Source organism: Peromyscus leucopus, chromosome 23, assembly GCF_004664715.2.
Source record: "Peromyscus leucopus breed LL Stock chromosome 23, UCI_PerLeu_2.1, whole genome shotgun sequence".
NCBI lineage: Eukaryota > Metazoa > Chordata > Mammalia > Rodentia > Cricetidae > Peromyscus > Peromyscus leucopus.
In genome coordinates, this window is record NC_051082.1 from 351,467 (window position 1) to 373,226 (window position 21,760).

The window sequence follows — 21,760 nt, forward strand, 5'->3', positions numbered from 1 at the left end:
ATCCAGTTATGCCAGCACCATTTGTTGAAGATACTTTCTTTTTTCCATTGTATAGTTTTGGCTCCTTTGTCAAAAACCAGGTGTTCATATGTGCGTGGATTAATGTCAGGGTCTTCAATTCAATCCCATTGGTCCGTATGTCCGTTTTTATACCAGTACCAAGCTGTTTTTATTACTATTGCTCTATAATAGAGTTTGAGGTCAGGGATGGTGCTGCCTCCAAAGGTTGCTTTATCATATAGGATTCTTTTAGCTATCCTGGGTCTTTTGTTTTTCCATATGAAGTTGAGTATTTTTCTTTCCAAGTCTGTGAAGAATTGTGTTGGGATTTTGATGGGGATTGCGTTGAATCTGTAGATTGCTTTTGGTAAGATTGCCATTTCTACTATGTTAATCCTACCTATCCATGAGCATGGGAGATCCTTCCATCTTCTGATATCTTCTTCAATTTCTTTCTTAGAGATTTAAAGCTCTTGTCAAAAAGGTCCTTCACTTGTTTAGTTAGTGTTATCCCAAGGTATTTTATATTATTTGTGGCTATTGTAAAGGGTGATATTTCTCTGACTTCTTTCTCAGCCCTTTTATCATTTGTGTATAGGAGGGCTACTGATTTTTTTGAGTTGATCTTGTATCCTGCCACTTTACTGAAGGAGTTTATCAGCTGTAGGAGTTCCCTGGTAGAGTTTTTGGGGTCACTTATGTATACTATCATATCATCTGCAAATAGTGAAAGTTTGACTTCTTCCTTGCCAATTTGTATCCCTTTGATCTCCTTTTGTTGTCTTATTGCTCTAGCTAGAACTTCTAGTACTATATTGAATAAATATGGGGAGAGTGGACAGCCTTGTCTTGTTCCTGAATTTAATGGTATTGCTTTGAGTTTCTCTCCGTTTAATTTGATGTTTGCTGTTGGCTTGCTATAAATTGCTTTTATTATGTTTAGAAATGTTCCTTGTATTCCTGATCTTTCTAAGACCTTTATTATTAAGGGGTGTTGGATTTTGTCAAAGGCTTTTTCAGCATCTAAGGAGATGATCATGTGTTTTTTTTCTTTCAGTTTGTTTATATGGTGTATTACATTGACTGATTTTTGTATGTTGAACCATCCTTGCATCCCTGGGATGAATCCTACTTGGTCGTGATGAATAATTGTTTTGATGTATTCTTGGATTCGGTTTGCCAATATTTTGTTGAGTATTTTTGCATCAATGTTCATGAGGGATATTGGTCTGTAGTTCTCTTTCTTTGTTGCATCATTGTGTGGTTTGGGTATCAGGGTAATTGTAGCCTCATCAAAAGAGTTTGGTAGTGTTCCTTCTGTTTCTATTGTGTGGAACACTTTGAAGAGTATTGGTATTAGTTCTTCTTTGAAAGTCTGGTAGAATTCTGCACTGAAACCATCTGGTCCTGGGCATGTTTTGGTTGGGAGACTTTTGATGACTGTTTCTATCTCTTTAGGGGTTATTGGTCTATTTAAATGGTTTATCTGGTCTTGACTTAATTTTGGTATGTGGTATTTATCCAGAAAATTGTCCATTTCTTCCTGGTTTTCCATTTTTGTGGAGTACAGGTTTTTGAAGTATGATCTGATGATTCTCTGGATTTATTCGTTGTCTGTTGTTATGTCTCCCTTTTCATTTCTGATTTTGTTAATTTGGGTGCTCTCTCTTTGCCTTTTGGTTAATTTGGCTAGGGGTTTGTCTATCTTGTTGATTTTTTTTTCAAAGAACCAACTCTTTGTTTCATTGATTTTTTTTGTATTGTTCTCTTGTTCTCTATTTCGTTGATTTCAGCCCTCAATTTGATTATTTCCTGGTGTCTATTTCTCTGGTTGAGTTTGTTTCTTTTTGTTCTAGAGCTTTCAGTTGTGCTGTTAATTCATTGGTATGGGATTGCTCCATCTTCTTTATGTGTGCATTTAGAGCTATGAATTTTCCTCTTACCACTGCTTTCATAGTGTCCCATAAGTTTGGGTATGTTGTACTTTCATTTTCATTGAATTCTAGGAAATCTTTAATTTCTTTCTTTATTTCTTCCTTGACCCAATGATGTTTCAGGTGGGCATTATTCAGTTTCCGCGAGTTTGTGGGTTTTCTATAATTTTTGTTGTTGTTGAGGTCTAACTTTAAGGCATGGTGGTCCGATAAGATACAGGAGGTTATTCCAATTTTTTTGTATCTGTTGAGATTTGTTTTGTGGCCAAGCATGTGGTCAATTTTTGAGAAGGTTCCATGGGGTGCTGAGAAGAAGGTATATTCTTTTGTGTTAGGATGGAATGTTCTGTAGATATCTATTAAGTCCATTTGAGTCATAACATCTGTTAGGTCCTTTATTTCTTTGTTAAGTTTCAGTCTGGTAGATCTGTCTTTTGGTGAGAGTGGTGTGTTAAAATCTCCCACTACTAATGTGTGGGGTTTGATGTGCGTTTTAAACTTTAGTAGTGTTTCTTTTATGAATGTGGGTGCTTTTGTATTTGGAGCATAAATGTTTAGAATCGAGACTTCATCTTGGTGGATTTTTCCCATGATAAATATGTAATGTCCATCCTGATCTCTTTTGATTGATTTTAGTTTGAAGTCTATTTTATTAGATATTAGGATAGCTACACCACCTTGTTTCTTAGGTCCATTTGCTTGGAAAGCCTTTTCCCAGCCCTTTAGTCAGAGGTAGTGTCTGTCTTTGAAGTTAAGGTGTGTTTCTTGTATGCAGCAGATGGATGGGTCCTGTTTTCTTATCCATTCTGTTAGCCTGTGTCTTTTTATAGGTGAGTTGAGACCATTGATATTGATGGATATTAATGACCAGTGACTGTTAATTCCTGTTATTTTTTGTGGTTGCGTTGTGTTGTCCTTCTTTGGTGTATGTTGGTGTGGGATTATCTATTGCTTGATTTTTCATGGATGTGTTTAGCTTCTTTGGGTTGGATTTTCCCTTCTAGTGCTTTCTGTAGGGCTGAGTTTGTGGTATTGATTAAATCTGGTTTTATCCTGGAATATTTTGTTTACTCCGCCTATGGTGATTGAGAGTTTTGCTGGGTATAGTAGTCTGGGTTGGCATCTGTGGTCTCTTAGTGTCTGCATAAGATTTGTCCATGATCTTCTAGCTTTCATAGTCTCTATTAAGAAGTCTGGTGTTATTCTGATGGGTTTGCCTTTATATGTTACTTGGTCTTTTTCCTTTGAGGCTCTTAATATTTTTTCTTTGTTCTGTGTGTTTAGTGTTTTGATTATTATGTGTCAAGGGGATTTTTTTTTTTTTTTTTGATCCAGCCTATTCGGTGTTCTGTAAGCTTCTTGTATCTTCATAGGTATTTCTTTCTTTAGGTTAGGAAAGTTTTCTTCTATGATTTTGTTGAATATATTTTCTATGCCTTTGAGTTGGTATTCTTCTCCTTCTTCTATCCCTATTATTCTTAGGTTTGGTCTTTTCATGGTGTCCCAAATTTCTTGAACGTTTTGTGTTACGACTTTTTTGTCTTTAGTGTTTTCTTTGACTGACGAATCTATTTTATCTATTGTGTCTTCAGTGTCAGAGATTCTCTGTTCCATCTCTTGCAATCGGTTGGTAATGCTTGTTTCTGTAGTTCCTGTTTGTTTAGTCAGGATTTCTATTTCCAGCATTCCCTCAGCATGTGTTTTCTTTATTGTCTTGAATTCATTTTTCAGATGTTGGAATGTTTCTTTCATCTGTTTAATTGCTTTTTCTTGGCTTTCTTTGATTTCTTCCCAATTTTTGTTCGTTTTTTCTCCATTTCCTTAAGGGAGTTTTTCATTTCCTCTTTAAGGAAAGTTTTTATTTCCTCTTTGAGGGAATGTTTTATTTATTCTTTAAGGGCCTCTATCATCTTCTTAAAGTCGTTTTTAGGGTTGATTTCTTCTGTTTCTTCTGTCTTGGTATGTTCAGGCCCTGCATGTGTAGAATCACTAGGTTCTGATGTTGCTATATAGGTCTTTATGTTGTTGCTTGTATTTTTGCACTGGCGTCTACTCATCTCTTCCTCTGCTCGGTGAAGGTGGTGTCTGTGTCTGAGAGTGCCTCCCTTGTTCTAATTTTTAGTCTTGGTTCAGTAGGAGTTCTTGGTTAAATTGGTGCTATTGGGCTGTTTCTTCAGGGGCAGCTGATCTCAGTCGGTGAAGTATATACTTATGATTCTGGTGATCTGGTTTGGTGGCTGGGCATCGCCTTCTTCTGTGTTCCCAGGTCATGTTTTGTTCATTTGTCAACTCCTCAGCTGATCTTGTTTCTTCAGACTTCAAACTATAGGCATTTGAATCCTCTCCCAGATGGGTTTCAGCTGAGCGGGGTAGTCTCACTAACACTTCCAAGTTGTTGGGTTTTGCAGAATCAGCAGCTGGACCCTGGATTGTCCTCAGACGGAGTGTTCAGATTCGTTCTGGTTCCGACCCACGGAGATAGCTTCTTCCCTGGGTGTTGGGGTTAGAGGCGTCCCTGCCTCTGCTTGTCGCTGCTGCCGGGCTTGTCTACCTCTGCAGGCCGCCGCTGGGCCTGTATGTCCCTGTTGGCCACCGCTGCAGTGCCGTGTACCTCTGCAGGCCGCTGCCGGGCCTGTATGTCTCAGTCGGCCACCGCTGGGCCTGTATGTCTCTGCCGGCTGCCGCCGCACTTGCCTCTGCTTGTCGCTGCTGCCGGGCTTGTCTCTCTTTTTCTTTTTTGGTATTAGGAAATTACTCTTGTCAGATAGATTTGACTTGGAAATGATTGGCTCACTTCCATTTGTTAGTAATTTCACCGATTAATCGTCTTCCCTCTCCCTCCCCCCCCCCCCTGCCCTCCCACCCAGTTTCTCCATGTAGCCCTGGCTATCCCGGAAAATTATGCTTGTGCATATCTTTTGTTTGTTTGTTTGTCTTTTTTCTTTCTTTCTTTCTTTTTTTTCCTTTTTGGTTTTTTGAGACAGGGTTTCTCTATGTAGCTTTGCGCCTTTCCTGGAACTCACTTGGTAGCCCAGGCTGGCCTCGAACTCACAGAGATTCACCTGGCTCTGCCTCCAGAGTGCTAGGACTAAAGGCGTTTGCCACCACTGCCTGGTTCTTGTTTGTTTTTCGAGATAGAGTTTCTCTGTGTAGACTTGGCTGTCCTGGCACTAGCTCTGTAAATCAGGCTGGTCTTGGAACTCAGAGATCCACTGCCTCTGTGTCCCAAGTGCTGGGACTAAAGGCATGTGCGACCACTGCCCAGCTTTCCCTCCCCCTCTTAAATTCATTACAACCTGAACAGCTTTTGGGTTAATAAGTGTATAAATAATTTTCAATCTCAAGGAGTCATATTTTGGGGCTAGAGGTCTGTTTTCATTGGTAGAGCATTTTGCTATTATTATTCATGGAGCCCTGTGTTCAGTCCCTAGCACCATAAAACCTGATGTGGTGGCTTGTAACTCTTAACCCCAGCACTTGAGTGGATGCTAGCCTGGGCTACATGAAACCCTATCCCCAAAAAAGAATGAAAGAAAGAAAAGAATTGCAATTTTATTTTATTTTAGTCAGGATTATATTGTGTACTTGGACTAGCCTGGATCTTGCTGTATAGCCTAAGGTGGGCTTCAACTCAACAGCTCTGACTTTTCCTTATGACTCTTAGGATAAGAGGTATAAGCTATTATTATATCCAGTTCAAGAATATTAATTTAGTTTTGAATTACTTTTACTTAGATCTTTATTTAATCCATTTAAAATTTTTAGTAAATTATTGTATCTTGGAATATGAAGTTAACATGCAGGTATATATGGTATCATTGCTTATATATATGTACACACATACATTGTCAGTGTATTCATTTGATTCTCTTGGATAGCCCAGGACCTCTTTAAGATAAAAATGGGGCTGGACGGTGGTAGCACACGCCTTTAATCTCAGTACTGGGTGGGGGGGGGGGAGGCAAGTGGATTTCTGTGAGCTCAAGGCCAGCCTGGTCTACAGAGTGAGTTCCAGGACAGGCTCCAAAGCTACACAGAGAAGCCCTGTCTCGAAAAACAAAAAAGGGATAAAATATGGGGAGTGGGTAGAAAGATGGCTCAGTGATTAAGAGGACTTATCCCAGCTCACATGTTAGGTGGTTCATAACCTACCTATAATACCAGGTCCAGGGGATCTGATCCTCTTTAGGCCTCCAAGGATACTCATACATTATATGCATACAGTCACAAAAATACACACTCATACATACAACTTTTTTTTAATCCTAAAAGGTATTTCTTATAAAAGATTGAAAATCTGAACTGGGAACATGAAGGTGAAACCAAGAGATTTGTTAACAAATTTAAATTGACTGTTGAACTCTGGATACAATTAATACAGTGTTCAAACTATTCATCTCTTAATTTTCCCTTGTTACTTTCATACCCAGAAAGGATCCATGTTTATGAAGATAAAAAGGAAGCATTGCAAGCTGTCAAATTGATCAAAGGGTCCCGGTTTAAAGCTTTTACAACAAGAGAAGATGCTGAGAAATTTGCTAGAGGAGTATGTGATTATTTCCCTTCTCCTAACAAAACTTCGTCTTTACTGTCTCCTGTGAAGGCAGTGCCAGTCTTTGGCAGTGATGGGTTGAAAGGTAAGCCATGCCGAACTTCTTGTCATTACTATTATTTAACACTATTATTCTCTTTCTTTGATATTTCTTCATCTGTGAGATAAATCTGGTGTAGGAGGAGGTGGAGAGCTGAGGGGCCCTACAGTGGACCAACAAAAGAGAAAAGGACTAGGGAGCTGCCCTGGGAAGGTTTGAGGACATAAAGGTGAATGGAGTCTGGTTCTAGTAGGCCCTGAAGCTGATGAGCCGAATCTTAGCATGTGGACTACAGAAGCAGCAAAGGGAACACCTTCTGTCTTCTTGTGGCTCTAGCTGTTGCTTGTTTGAGTGTGGATATTTTGATGCTGACAACAATCTGTGTTTCCACCTGAAGGTACACCTACTTGTAGGATCTGCAAGAATCAGTCTCCCTGTGAGAGCTAGAAATCTACCCCCACTATATGACTCAGAGCCAGAAGCCCATTTGGAGAGGCTTGACCATGATTCACATCCCTCTCCCTGCAGTTGTTTAAGGTGGACTGCTGTCTTTCATTTGAGGACCTGTTTACTGCCCTCTACTCTTCCTTTACTTAGGTGTCTCTCCTTCCAGCTTGGGAAAGTGCCCATGCAGGAAATTTTTTCAAGAAGCTATCAGGTTTTGATTAAACCTTTAGAAGCTATGAGTAGAACTCTTTTTTTTTTTTCTCTAAGAATTGTAGTTGCTGCTAATCTCTTGTCCACTTAACAGAATTGACATTTTTAGGTTTTTGAGAAAAAGTCTTAATAATCATGTCAAGCCAAGCTGACCTTGAACTTGCAGTCCTTCTGTCTCAACCCCCTGAATACTAGGATTCTAGGTTTGAACCACCACACTCAGTTTCTTGACATATCTTCAAAGTACACTAAATGGCTAGGCATGGTAGTGTGTGTATGTTCTTACTGCCAGCACTTGGGAAGCACATGTAGGCGGATGTGCTCTTTGAGTTTGGAGCCAGCCTGAGCTACACATTTTGACCCTGTTTCAAAAAAAAAAGCACACAAAATGATGTCTTAATTTCAGTCTTCAATCAATCTTCAGCCATCTAATTGAGCTCAGCACTGCATTAGTACTGTGGTATGCTCTGTACCATTGTCATTTCTTACCCATCACTCCCAAGAGCTCCTAAAGCCTTTCACCACAGCGGACTAAGTGAGAAGAAAATATTTGTGAGATGGTGTTCTTCAATTCTGTCTCTTAATAGCAGATGGTTTGTGCCTGGCTGAATCAGAATCAGTAAACAAAGAACGAGCAAACAGTTATAAAAATCCCCGTACACAGGACCTCACTGCCAAGCTTCGGAAAGCTGTTGAGAAAGGGGAAGAAGACACCTTTTCTGATCTTATCTGGAATAATCCCCGATATCTAATTGGTTCTGGGGACAACCCAACGATTGTACAAGTAAGTATGCCTTCAGCATCACTCCTAGTCACTGTTCCTGACCAGTGACCCTGTGTTTTAACAAACATGAAGCTCAGTGTTTTAACAAACACAAAATTCATCCTTTCTTTTAGGAGGGATGTAGGTACAATGTCATGCATGTTGCTGCCAAGGAGAATCAGGCTTCTATGTGCCAGATGATGTTAGAGACTCTGGAGAACCCTGAGTTTATGCGTCTGATGTACCCAGATGATAAAATGGACATGCTGAAGAAGCGCATCCTCTACATTGTTGACCTGTATCTGAATACTCCAGACAAAGTGGTGAGCATCCCTCATTAGACTGTCCGCTAGAGGTTTTGGTTCCTGATATGTAGGAGTATTTCTTATTTCTCTATGCTACATCAGTGTGCAAGGCTTGTGGAATATTAGGAAGACACAAATGCTTATTGACTTAGAGAGAAAGATGGTTATGGAGGTATTACACAACAAAACATTTCTTCGGGAGATGCAACACACATATTGGGAACTCCAGCTAGCGAACTCATGACAGACCAAAGTACAGATACCACCAGAGTCCAACTTGGTGAACCAATGAGTGTTTTTTTTCTTTTTCTTTTTTTTGCTTTGTTTTGTTTTGTTTTGAGAGCTGAGGACCAAACCCAGGGCCTTGCTTGTCTAGCAGGTGCTCTACCACTGAGCTAAATACCCAACTCCACCAATGAGTTTTATTAGGGTTGCTTATAGGTATATAGGTAAGAGGTTACTTACAGGAGCAGAAATGACTCAAAGACAGTTACATCACCAAGGACCACTCTAACATAACTGATAGCTCACAAAGCTGGGAACCTGGAGCACACTGCACAGCCTGCAGGCAACTCAACAGGTTAGAAAGTACCCTTACCGGGTACCTCTGTAATCTAAACTTCTTCCAGGCAGCTCTGTTGGTTTCTGCTTTTTCCAGGCAGCTGGTCTGTCCTAATTTTCTATTGCTGTGAAGAGACACCATGACCATGGCAACTCTTATATATAGGGAGCCATTCCTATTCAAACCACATATCACTCCCTGGCCCCCATAGACTTGTAGCCATATCATAATGCAAAAATTCATTTAGTCCAATTTCAAAAATCCCCATAGCTTATAACATTCTCAACACTGTTTAAAAGTCCAAAGTTCAAAGTCTTTTTGGAGACTCAGGGCTATCGCTTAACTGTAATCTCTGTAAAATAAAAAACAAAAAGCAGATCACATACTTCCAACATACACAAAATATACATTACCATTCCAAAAGGGAGGAAAGGGAGCATAGAGAGGAAATACTGGATTGAAACAAGACCAGAAACCAGCAGGGCAAACTCCAAATTCTGCATCTCCATGTCTGATGTCAAAGTGCTCCTCAGATGTCCAGCTCCATTAAGTTTTGTTGACTGTAACAAACTTCTCTTTCTTGGGCTGGTCGAACCTGGGCTGCAGCTTTCCTTGACAGGTATCCCACAGGTTGGTATCTCCAACATCTTATGGTTTCCAAAGCAATCCAGGCTTCACCTTCATAGCTTCACACAATAGCTTCTTAGGTCTCCATGCAGGGATACCCCTGACATCTGCCTGACCTTAGCAGTTTAGCCATGGAGGGAGATTCCACAACTCCTTTCTTACATCCCTGACTCTAAAGCCAGAACACATGGTCAAAGCTGCCAGGTTCTTCTGCTTGCTAGGATGAGACATGGCCTCCTAGTTCAAATACATTTCCACCAGCTTTCTGTTTTTGATGGTTTCCTTCTCTGCCTACGGTTGGCTCTCCTGGAACTCATTCGGTATACCAGGCTGGCCTCAAACCCAGAGATCCATTTGCCTCTGCCTCCAGAGTGCAGGGATTAAAGTTTTTCTTTAATTCTTTTTCACAAGTTGGAAGCTTAGTTGGGTGGGGTCTTTCTGTGAGGTCACCACTCCCTTTAGTCCATTTAGGATCAGGCTTTTCTTTAAACTTTTTATCTCCTTGCACGCTGGACTTAGCTCTGTTACACTTCTTGGTGCTCCATTTCTCCTCAAACGGTATATTTTGTAGTTTTCCTCAATCAATTTAATTCTTTTTCATTATAGATCTGCATAAGAGTCACCATTAATAACACAACAGAGTCAACTAGGCTGCCCTGAAATCTTCTCTGCCAATGTCATTAATCCAAAACTCTTCAGGCAGATTTTTTGGACAAGGGCAAAAAGCAGCCACATTTTTGCCAAAATATTACAAGAATGGTTTCTGGGCCATATATAATTTTCTTCCCCTCAGAAACTTCCTGAGCTGGGCCCTCACAGTTCAAATCACCCTCAGCAACACTGTTGTCCATGCTCCTGACTAGGATGGCCCATTTAAGCTTAAAAGTGCCCAAACAAAGCTTGGTCAGGGGTGATGATGGTACATGCCTTTAACCCCAGCACTTGGAAGGTGGAGGAAGAAGAATCTCTTGCGTTTAAGGCCAGCCTGGTCTACAGAGTGGGTGCCTTGAAAGCCAAGGCTACTCAGAGAAACTCTGTCTTGGGGGAGTGGAGGGGGGTTGGTCAGGCCTATCACAGCAATACCCCAGTCCATGTTACGAACTTCTGTCCTAGTATTCTATTGCTGTGAAGAGACACCATGACCATAGCAACACATATAAAGGAAAGCACTTAATTGGTGCTTGCTTACAGTTCAGAGGTTTAGTCCATTGTCATCATGGCAGGGAACATGGCAGCTTATGGGCAGACGTGGTGCTGGAGAAATAGCTTGAGAGTTCTACATCTCCATCCACAACCAGCAGGAAGAGAGAGAGCTGATAGGCCTGGCTAGGGCTACTGAAACCCCAAATCCCACCCCTAGTAACATCAAGGCCATACTTACTCCAGCATGGCCACACCTCCTAATAGTGAATGCCTCTCCCTGGTGACCAAGTATTCAAATCTATGCACTTTTGAGGGACCATTCTTACTCAAACCACCACATGATCTGTCTCCGAGTTTTCTTTGTGCTCAGCTTCCTTCAGTCTGAGGGCTACTCTCTGCTTTTATTGTTTACTCCAGCAGTAAGGAGCCTAAGGAATCTGGTCAGTTTCAGGGACTTCCTAACGCTATTTTGAGTTTGCCTTCCTGTTTAAAAGAGCTTCCCTGTAGGTGGAATGTTTCTATCTCGGAGGAAACTATTATACAAGGGGGCTGCGGGTGGGAGGGGCATGTAGCTCAAGAGGTAGAGTGCCTGCTAGTCCTAGTTAGGTCACCAGCAGCATAGAAAACTGGTGGTATGTGCCTGTAATTTTAGCACTTGGGAAATGAAAGCAAGAGGATTAGAGGTTTAAGGTCGTCTTTGACTACACAGTGAGTTTTAGGCTAGTTTGTGCTATATGAGACTGTATATTAAAACAAACCTTGCTGGGTGGTGGTGCACACCTTTAATCTCAGCACTCAGGAGGCAGAGGCAGGCAGATCTTTGAGTTTGAGGCCAGCCTGGTCTACAAAGCAAGTTCCAGGAAAGGCGCAAAGCTACACAGAGAAACCCTGTCTTGGAAAACCAAATAAATAAATAAATAAATAAAAATAAACCAACACATGGTTCTGAAGTTGAGAGCATTGGCTGTTCTCTAGAGGACCTGGGTTCAATTCCCAGCATCTATATGGCAGTTTATGAACATTTGTAACTCTGGTTCCATGGGATCTGACTTCCCTGGGCACCAGGAATACATGACACAGGTTGTGCACAGACATAATTGCAGGCAAAACACCCACCCACACATAAAATAATTAAAATAACAACAAAAATCCAAGAAATTTGTGGTTATGAAAGTAACACTCAATTAAGAGATCCCATAGGTAGAGAGTGAAAGAGCCTCTGGCTGCTATCAGCCAGACTTACAGTCAGAATGTAGGTAGGTGGAGTACTCTAGGAGGTGGCCTGGGTTCTTTCAAGAAAGGTGTCAACTAGGCTGTCATTAGAAAGAATGCCAAAAAGGTTTGTTAAGAGTGTTTACCTAGCATGTGTAAGGTTTTGTTTGATCCCTAGCACCACTAAAGAAAAAAAAAAAAAAAAACTTGACTAGTGAGATGGTTCAACAGGGAAAGGAGCTTGTGCCTGCAGACCTACAGCCTTAGTCTAACCCCTGGGACCTGTAAGGTAAAAGGAAAGAATCCTACAGGTTATCTGCTGAGCTCTATAGGCACCTGTGCACACAGGGTATGCATTAAATAAGTAAGTAAAATTTTAAAATAAAAGATTTTTTTTTAATTTTCAAAGGCATCTTTTAGTTGTGTAAGTCTTCAGTAAGGATTTGAGACACAGGAATTTGTTTATATGAAGGAGAATGCAATGATAGGTTAGAACCAAGAACTAATCTCTCAGAAATCTAGGAGTTTAGGAAAACAGGGGAAGAATAAAAGAAAGCACTAGAGAGGCAGAGGCAGGAGAATTGTAATTTCGAGGCCAACTTGGTTTACAAAATGAGAAGAAAGATAGGAGGAAATTTTTACAACAGAAAAATTCAGTTTGATGTGTATTTTTAAGTGATTTCTGGTAGCCAGCCTAAGACTCCTGTGTGTGCATATACACAATGCTGGAAACAGAATCTAGTGTCTCAAATATGCTAGGCAAGCTCTCTACCACTGAGCCCACAACTTGTTTCTTTCACAAGGTGGTAATTTATGGGAGTTTTTGTTGCTGTTCTTATTTTGTTTTTATTTGAAAGTTACTGCTTTTCTGTTGTTTCTAACATATTACTGTTATAATTATCCAGGGACTTAGAAGTTGAGTCCAGTAACAGCAAAAATACAACCTGTGTCTCAAACAATAAATAGGAAAGGAAATTAAAGATAACTTTTTTATTTGTTTGTTTTTGTTTTTCGAGACAGGGTTTCTCTGTGTAGTTTTGGTGCCTGTCCTGGATCTCACTCCGTAGGCCAGACTGGCCTCAAACTCACAGAGATCTGCCTGGCTCTGCCTCCTGAGTGCTGGAATTAAAGGCATGCACCACCATGGCCCTGGTGAAATTAAAGATAACTTAAGATAGAAGAAGTAAATTGAGAAACTAAAGAGATAGTCACCTAAGCAAAATTACAGAAATAGATTTAAAAACAACTATAAGAATAAATAAATAAAGTCAAATTTCTCCCACCATATTCTCAAACACATCTGATACCAGAATTGTGTAGGAGACTCCAGCTGGATGGTCTCTACCCCAGTTCTGGTGGTACTGAGTGAGATCCCACAGAATCAGGGCTTAGTCACAAAATATTACCCTCACCTTAGACATCAGCCATAAGCCTCATTTGCCCATTATGTTTCGACTTCTGAAATGTTGGAGTTATAAAGGCAAGTTCCACCATGCCCAGCTGATTTACTCACTTTTAGAGCATTGGTTCAATGACTATATAATGGGTCCCAAATTATTAAAGTTAAGGTTGACTGCATACCTTTGATTTTACATGCCCTCCTTGGGACCTGTCACTTAACATCAAATAAATAGTGACATATTACTGTGCCAGGCTCAGGGCCTGGCATACAATGACTATATGCTAGCATGCCTAGTACTTTTGCCAACTATAAAAACAATGGTTTGGTTTTTTTTTGTGTTTTTTTTTAGACAGGATTTTATGTAATCCAGGCTGGCTGCAAACTAACTATATAACAAAGAGTGACCTTCAATTACAGATTCTTCTGCCTTCACTTGTCAAGTGTTGTCACATAGGCCTGAGGCTTTTTAATTTTTTTTGTTAAATTTTTTTTTATTGCTAGATAAGGTTGCTCATACCTTTAATTCCAGCACTCAGGTGGCAGAGGCAGGCAGGATCTGAGTTTGAGGGCCAGTGTGGTCTACATAGGGAATTCTAGGCTAGCTAGGACTACATGGTGAGACCCTGGCTCAAAGCACATTTTTTATTACATATTTATTTATTTAGGGGGAGCAGGGGGGGGTCACTGGTGAGAAGGGGCCCTTGGCATGTGGATGTCACAGGAAACAGTTCCCTTTCTCCACCTGGGGATTGAACTCGGGCCATCAAGCTTGGTATCCAGCTTTGTGGTTTTGTTTTAAATCAGTGGTTCTCCACCTGTGGTCTTGACCCCAGAGTCACCTAAAACTATCAGAAAACACAAATATTTACATTATGATTCATAACAGTAGCAAAAGTACAGTTATGAAGTAGCAACAAAAATAATTTTATGGTTGGGGGTCACCACAACATGAGGAACTATATTAAAGGGTTACAGCATTAGGAAGATTGAGAAGCACTTTTTAAAATAAATACCTACTTTCACTGTGGAGCAACCATGTTAATAGTTTGACTAAGCAATTGTGCTTCTTCTCTACCTTTTCTAGGGCTTTGATACACCATTGCATTTTGCTTGTAAATTTGGGAATGTGGATGTAGTTAATGTGCTTTCTTCACACCCTTTGATTGTGAAAAATCCAAAGAATAAATGTGGTAAAACACCTGAAGACGTAAGTAACTTTTAAATTGCAATTACTGTCTTTTGTTAAAAATGAAAATATATAAATTTGTATTCTGTGATTGTAGCTAGTGAAATCACAAGTAACTGAGTTGTGTTTACGTTGTGGGTATATTTAGAATGCTGGCTGCTGAGCATGATGTACTCTGTGAAAGCAGCGTATCTATAGAGCCAAGAAGGAATGAGCTAACCTAGTCTTGCTGATTTTACCGAAACTGGCCATCAGTGTTCTGAGCAACTTAGTCTTACCATGTTCCTTCTAAACACATTAGCCAACCAAGTTCAAAAGAAGGCAGGGGTGGTAGTCATAATGATGGCTATAGGTGGTAAGGAATGATGGTTATAGTGGTAGTAGTGATGATGACTATAAGGCTGAAAGCAGCTGATGTGTTCAACTCATTGTATAACAGATAGGAAGCTGTTATACATACTGCTGCATCCATGCCTAGTGAAGCAAGCCTTTTTTGTTCCTTAGCAATAGAACAAAATGTGCTACATTGCATCATGTGCTTGTGATATAAAGACAGACCTAGCTCTAATAAGAACTGAAATGCTAATTTAAGGACCAAACGTTAGATGCTGCTGACTGACCGAGATCTACTACACTCGTCTGGTGAGAGTGTCTTCCTTAGTCTCAGGCCCCTTAGCTATTACTACATTTTGTAACACTCATGTACCCCAGTCGGTGGAAAACTTCCCTGACATGCATAAGGCCTGGTATTAAGGAGTGGAAGGGAACAAAAATAAAAAAAAAAAAATTAAAAAATTTACAGAAAAATAGTTTTGTTTTTTTTTTAAAATATCTTTTTTTTTTTTTAAAGATTTATTTATTTATTACGTATACAGCATGTTTGCCTGCAGGCCAGAAGAGGGCGCCAGATCTCATTACAGATGGTTGTGAGCCACCATGTCGTTGCTGGGAATTGAACTCAGGACCTCTGGAAGAGCAGTCAGTGCTCTTAACCGCTGAGTCATCTCTCCAGCCCGAAAAATAGTTTTTTTAATCTGTATTTTTATAAAACAATTTTCTGATAACCAACCTAAAACTCATGACTATTGTGTGTGTATATATGCAATGTTAGGAACAGCACCTAGGGTCTCAATATGCAACAAGGCAAGCCCTCTGCAACTGAGCCCACAATTTTAGTTCTTTCACAAGGTGGTAATTTATGGGGTTTCTTGTTGTTATTTTTTATTTGAAAGTAATTGCTTTTCTATATTATTAGTGTTGTAATTACCCAGTGGTTCAGAAAGTTGATTCTAGTAGCCACAAATTCTATATGATGTAGTAGCTCTATTTGCGTTCAGATATCCAACAGCAAAAATTTATATAGAGAGGGTGTACTTTCATACTGTAAAACTCCAGCTGAGAAACTGTCAGCATGTCCATGTGTGTTTATATTTATACTTGATATTATATATATGTATGTATGTGTATATATATGTATATGTGTATATATATATATACTTGATATACTTTTTATTAAACTTGATATTTATACTTTTAAGGTTTTTTTCTTGCAGAAAATGGGAAACAAAAGTTGTGTAAAGATAAAGTTTACCATGTTGCTAGAGTGTTTTCTTGCCCTGTTCCAATGGGCTTTTATAGTGATTTTTATAGAATAGGCTGTGCTATTGAACACAGGTTTTCTTTTCATTTCTCTTTTTTGTTGTTTGCTTATTTTTATGTGTGTGGGTGTTTTGCCTGGATATTTGTCTATACCAAACGCATGCCTTGTGCCTGTGGAGGCCATGAGAGTGTCAGATCCCCTGAAATTGGAGTTACAGACATGTTGATGGAAATTGAACCCAAGTTCTCTGAAAGAGCATCCAGTGCTCTTAACCACTGAGCCATTTCTCTAGCCCCCTAGCACAGGTTTTCTGAGTATGAGTTTTGTGAAATTTTTGCTGTGAAGATAATCCTAGGGCTGGAGAGGTAGTTCAGTGGTTAAGAACACTTACTGCTCTTACAGAAGACTGGAGTTCTCCATTCCCAGCACCCAGGTTGGATGACTCACTGCTACCTGCAACTCCAGCTCCAGAGAAACCAACACCCTCTTCTGACCTCTGGGGCATCTATACTTACATCACACACACACACACACACACACACACACACACACACACAAAACATATACCTATATACATAATAAATAATAAAAAATTTAAAGATACTATCCTATTCTACTGGATTTAAACTTTAAAAAGATTTTATTTGACAGGAAATGTAATATAGTAATATTTAGAATGTTCAATTTGTCTGTTTTGTTTAAATAGGTAATTTGTGAAAGAAGCAAAAACAAATCTGTAGAACTGAAAGAAAGGATTAGAGAATACTTAATGGGTGAGTTGTGGACTCAATACCTGGCATGGAAAGCCCTTTGTAAGAGTGAACTTGGGACAGTACAGCAGAGGTTTGTCTGCTTTCCCAAGTTCTGAAAAAGTAGTTATGAACTCCCCTCAGAGCCTGTTGAAATTATCCATTGTTTTTTTTTTTCCCTGAATACTGTACCTCCTTGTTCCATTTCATACTGCCCATTCTTGTTCTAATTTTAGGCTCTCTATTTACTTAATTACTCACCCCATCCTTGAGACGGGTTTCTCTGATCACTTTTGGTGGGAGAGGGCGGAAACGCAGAGCCCCTTGTGGTTGGTTATTTGGCTTTTGTTTTTAGTTTGTTTCTAAGAAGGTGTATTTTGGGTCTGCCTCCCTCCTCTGCCCTTCTGAGGCTATCTAACTCAGCTCAGCCTTTTAAAACTGGGGACCCCGTCTGGGCCATTATCCTGCTGGGACTGTGGAGGTACGATACTCATTTATATTCATTCTCTCTTTCCATCTCTCTGCTCTCCTCTTTCTCTCTCTCCTACTCTGTCTTCTCTCCCTTATCCTCCCTTTTCCCCCCTCCATCCCTCTCTCCTTTCCTTGCTCCTTCAATTGTGGGGTATCTACCAGAGAAAACTACTCATTCATGGATTTAAGCCAATAGAAAGTGTTTATTAAGCCGGGCAGCGGTGGCGCACGCCTTTAATCCCAGCACTCGGGAGGCAGAGCCAGGTAGATCTCTCTGTGAGTTTGAGACCAGCCTGGTCTAAAGAATGAGATCCAGGACAGGCACCAAAACTACACAAAGAAACCCTGTCTCAGGAAAAAAAAAAAAAAAAGAAAGAAAGAAAGTGTTTATTAGCAGGACGGCAGCTTCACTGATTGTTCGGAATCCCAGTGTAGCCCAAGCCTTTCTCAGGGTGAGCTTTTAAGCACCAAGAAACATATCCTTGGTTGACATTCTTCATTTAGCAAGTACAGTTGGCCAGATACAGAACTACAGAACCAAAAGGCAAGGTTAGTATATTTAGAGACCCTCCCAGAACTATAAATTTGGATGAATTGGTCTTTGGCAGGTGGTGCTATGTGGTGAGTTTTATGGCCTGAATGGTACTTCATCAGTTGTACTAAAGTCTGGGGGCCTGTTACGCTTCTCTCCCTTCCTTTCTTCTGGTCAGGAGCTCCTAATTGTGCCTTCTATGCTCCGAGACAGGGTTTCTTTGTGTAGCTTTGTGCCTTTCCTGGAACTCACTCTGTAGACCAGGCTGGCTTCGAACTCACAAAGATCCGCCTGCCTCTGCCTCCCCAGTGCTGGGATTAAAGGTGTGCGTCACCACTGCCTGGCTGCTTCTATGCTTCTTGTATGTGTGTTTCAGCTGCAGGGAAGTGGTTAATTTCAGGAGGACTGTCCTTCTGTGTTTTTCAGTGCATCTCAGAAGATGCAGAAGTACCTTTCCTTCTGTCTCTTTACCCAGTTTGTTGTTTCTGCTGAGTAAAAATGTAGCTCTCTCGCCTCTGTTTTGCCTTCTTTTCCTTCTTAGGTATATATAGCCATGGTTATGGCATGACACAGTGTCTCTGGGTATTTTCTCATGTCAGAGTCTGTGGAGCCTGTATATCTGACATTTTGTAGAAACTGGTACTAACTTCCAATCTAAGATTATCTGGACTTTTAATTGTACTCTGATCTCTTCCTGTGTGGTGGAGGTAGCAGAGATGTCTCTTGGGCTTCTGGTAGTTGTTGGAAGCTCCAGTTGTGTTACAGAACACAATTAAACTAAACTGCCAGAAATACCTTAAAATGTAATTAATTGTAGTGGGACTTTTCTTGTTTGTGATCATATAACTTTTTTTGTTTTGTTTTGTTTTGTATTTTTGTTTTTCAAGACAGGGTTTCTCTATGTAGTTTTGGTGCCTGTCCTGGATCTTCTCACTCTGTAGACCAGGCTGGCCTCGAACTCACAGAGATCCACCTGGCTCTGCTTCCCAAGTGCTGGGATTAAAGGCATGCACCACCGCCACCTGGCATGTGACCATATAGCTTGATCGCTGCTAAGATCTGGTCACCTAGCTTTTTTCTGGGGTAAGCATGGTATTTTTGCATCCATGTTCCTTTTTCTTACTCAGCCTTGTGATGTTTTGCACACCTTCCTTGTTTCCTGCTGAGGGTCATTCAAGCCCAGGCAAGAGCTTCAGGAGTTGTCTTGTGGAAGCTTTCACATTCTAGACTTAATGCTTCAAGGAGCATGCTGCGGGACTGACTACATTACTGCATGCTGCCCCATCATTCAGAAGAGACCCACAGTTGGATAAATAGAGGAAAGGAATACACAACATCCTAAGGAGATGAATAGGTTAAAAAAACTAGACACAAGCCCACCAAGGGCATAAATCCAGTTTTGTTGACAAAGTGTTGTGTTTTTTTCCAAAGCGCTGGGGACTGAACTCAGGGCCTCAGACATGCTGGACACCTCTACTTTGGTCTATCCACAGCCCTCTACAGACAAGCAAGAGTATATTCCTGGGACGTTTTAGTATACAAATCCCTAGGCATTATACACACACACAGCCCAAAATATTTAAGGATTTGAATATTCAAAAGAAAAGTAAACCGTATTTTATGAGTAGGCAGGTTATACATGAATTTATTTTTTTATATATTTTTTTATTTAAAAGTTTTCTTTTTCTATTTTACATACCACAGTTCCCCCTTCCTCCCCTCTTCCCATTCACCCCCTTTCTAAAAGACAACCATTATTTCAAAATCCATGAAATGGGAAGCAGGTAGAAATCTGTCACTTACAAAAATCTCATCTCATAGGTATGTGGTATCAGTCACAATTTCAGATATTGAAATGTTAATAAATACAGTTCTCTGGTTGATTTTGTTTGTTTGTTTTGAGACAGGGTCACACTATGTAGTCCTGGCTGTGCTGGAACTCACTATGTAGACCAGGCTGACCTCAAACTCACAGAGATCAGCCTGTTTCTGCCTCCAGAGTGCTGGGATTAAAGGCCTATGCCACCATACCCAGCCATTTCCCTGTTTTTAAAAAATTGTTTTTATTTTATGTTCATGAGTGTGTGTGTGTGTGTGTGTGTGTGTGTGTGTGTGTTGTGTGTTTGTGTTTGTTGTACACGTGTGTATGCACGCGCACACACTTTATCAGTTGTCTGGTGCCCACAGAGAGTAGAAGGTGGTGTTGAACTCAGTGCAACTGGAACTAGACAGTTGAGAGTCTTTGTGTAGATACTGGGAACCAAACCCTTGTACTCTGCCAAAGCAGCAAATTCTCTTAACTGCTGATTTCTATCTCTATTACCTACTTTGGTTTTTTGATATAGTATCTCATGTAGCCCACCAAGCTGGTCTCAAACTCACTAAACTCAGGATGACCTTGATTTCTATTCTTCTTCCCTTGGCCTCCCAAGAACTGGTAGGCATAAACCACCACACCCAATTTTAGGAAATGCTCAGGATTAAACCTGGGGCCTCATCATGCATGCTAGGCAAAGTAAGAAATGTTAGATATATTTTAATGCTGTGATTTTTACTATGTTCTATGTTAACATTCTTTTAAGTAGAAAAATAAAGATATAAAAGCTATTATAAGCTCTTGAAATAAAAAATTTCCCGGTAATTGTGAGCAGCATGACAGGCTGATATTCCAGCACATCTCTTAACCTCTTCTACACATGAGAAACTGAATCAGGGCGGAAGGAATTGTGACCTCTGTGTACTAAGCTCCTTCTTTGTCCTAATCAGACTCCTGGCTCCAGACTTCTATCTTCCTTGGGTGTCTGCTTCTTGCCCCTTTTCTCCTTACTTCTGCTGTTGTTAAATGTTTTTTGTTTTTTGATATTCAGTGTGTTTCAGGACAAGAATTCAATGGTATATTTTATAGATGGATACACAGAAAAGTTATTTTTTTGTGGTAAGAGAGGTGAAGACTTAGGATAACAGTAGGAGAAAGAAAAGATAGTTTGACTCCAGAAGTTTTACCACAAAGTAGGGTTGTCTAAAAGTAGTGACAGATTGGATAATTTTTAAAGAATTACATGATGCCTTCTAGATTTGAAGTCTTGGCAAAATAACATTGGTAAATCATTGAACAAAATAGGAAATTGAACATTGATTAGAGGCAATATGGGATGGGTCTGAATCTTACTGACCTATTTGTTTGCTCATAGTTCTTTTTACGAACATGTACTCTTGGCGGCTCATGTAGAAGTAAGAACTTGAATACCATTAAGTATGCATCTTCATTAGTAATCTCAAAGCCTTGCAAGATGTATCATCATCTCCATTGTGAAAACAAGGATCAGGGGAATAATCAAAAAACAAAAACCTGTTTTAGTAGAGAATGGAGATGAGGCTAAGTAGTGGCTGGCACAAATTGGTCTTGGCCCCTAAACCTGTAGTATTACCTAGTCTCTTCTGTCTTTGTTTGCCTTGTTGTTCCCCCAGACCCACACTCAGACCATACAAGTAGAAGCTTGTGGCTGACATTTATCTCCTCTTCAGGTCACTACTATGTGCCACTTCTGAGAGCAGAAGACACTTCTTCTCCTGTAATTGGGGAGCTGTGGTCCTCAGACCAGAGAGCTGAAGCCTCTAATGCTGACCACTGTAGAAGTAGCCCCAGAGATCCTGTGATGACACTAAGAGCTTTCGTGGGGCCTATAAGTCCATCCAAGGTGAGTGGTCAGGGAAGAAAGTTTGGGGAACTGTCCTGGCTATCTCTACATTTTAGGGTTTGGTGCTCCAGCCTGTTGTTTTGTTTTAGTTTTGGAGATCAACTCGTGGAAGGCTAAGGCCATCTTTATCTGAGACTACCTCTGATGAAGTGATAAGGAGGACTTAGAGTGTTTTTTGTTGTTGATGATGTAGCCAGGAAAGGTGTGTTGGAAGCCCAGGTCTCCTAACATAGTAGTGTTTTCCTGGGCAAGCCCCTTTTTGTCCCTTACCAGTCTGTTGTGACTTGGGGAGCTCCACATTTACAAATTCAAATTCCAGACTGAGGC

General features: G+C 40.4%; 2 protein-coding genes across 3 annotated transcripts in view; one reads left to right on the top strand and one right to left on the bottom strand.

The window, feature by feature from the left end:
• The window catches only part of Ankle2 (ankyrin repeat and LEM domain containing 2), a 37,109-nt gene that overhangs the window by 7,408 nt on the left and 7,941 nt on the right, over nucleotides 1–21,760 (top strand). The window contains exons 3-8 of one of the 2 annotated variants that reach the window (XM_028857000.2): nucleotides 6,365–6,571; nucleotides 7,774–7,967; nucleotides 8,081–8,269; nucleotides 14,282–14,404; nucleotides 16,690–16,756; nucleotides 21,261–21,433. In XM_028857000.2, the coding sequence (XP_028712833.1) occupies nucleotides 6,365–6,571; nucleotides 7,774–7,967; nucleotides 8,081–8,269; nucleotides 14,282–14,404; nucleotides 16,690–16,756; nucleotides 21,261–21,433 (953 nt within the window). Of the gene's footprint in view, nucleotides 1–6,364; nucleotides 6,572–7,770; nucleotides 7,968–8,080; nucleotides 8,270–14,281; nucleotides 14,405–16,689; nucleotides 16,757–21,260; nucleotides 21,434–21,760 lie in introns of both variants that reach the window. The other variant, XM_028856999.2, reaches the window with a different exon arrangement.
• Pgam5 (PGAM family member 5, mitochondrial serine/threonine protein phosphatase) overlaps nucleotides 9,002–21,760 on the bottom strand; it is a 32,205-nt gene continuing 19,446 nt past the window's right edge. Inside the window, exon 6 of the mRNA XM_028857003.2 lies at nucleotides 9,002–9,165. Coding sequence (XP_028712836.1) covers nucleotides 9,153–9,165 — 13 coding nt within the window. The 3' untranslated portion in view covers nucleotides 9,002–9,152. The remainder of the gene's footprint in view (nucleotides 9,166–21,760) is intronic.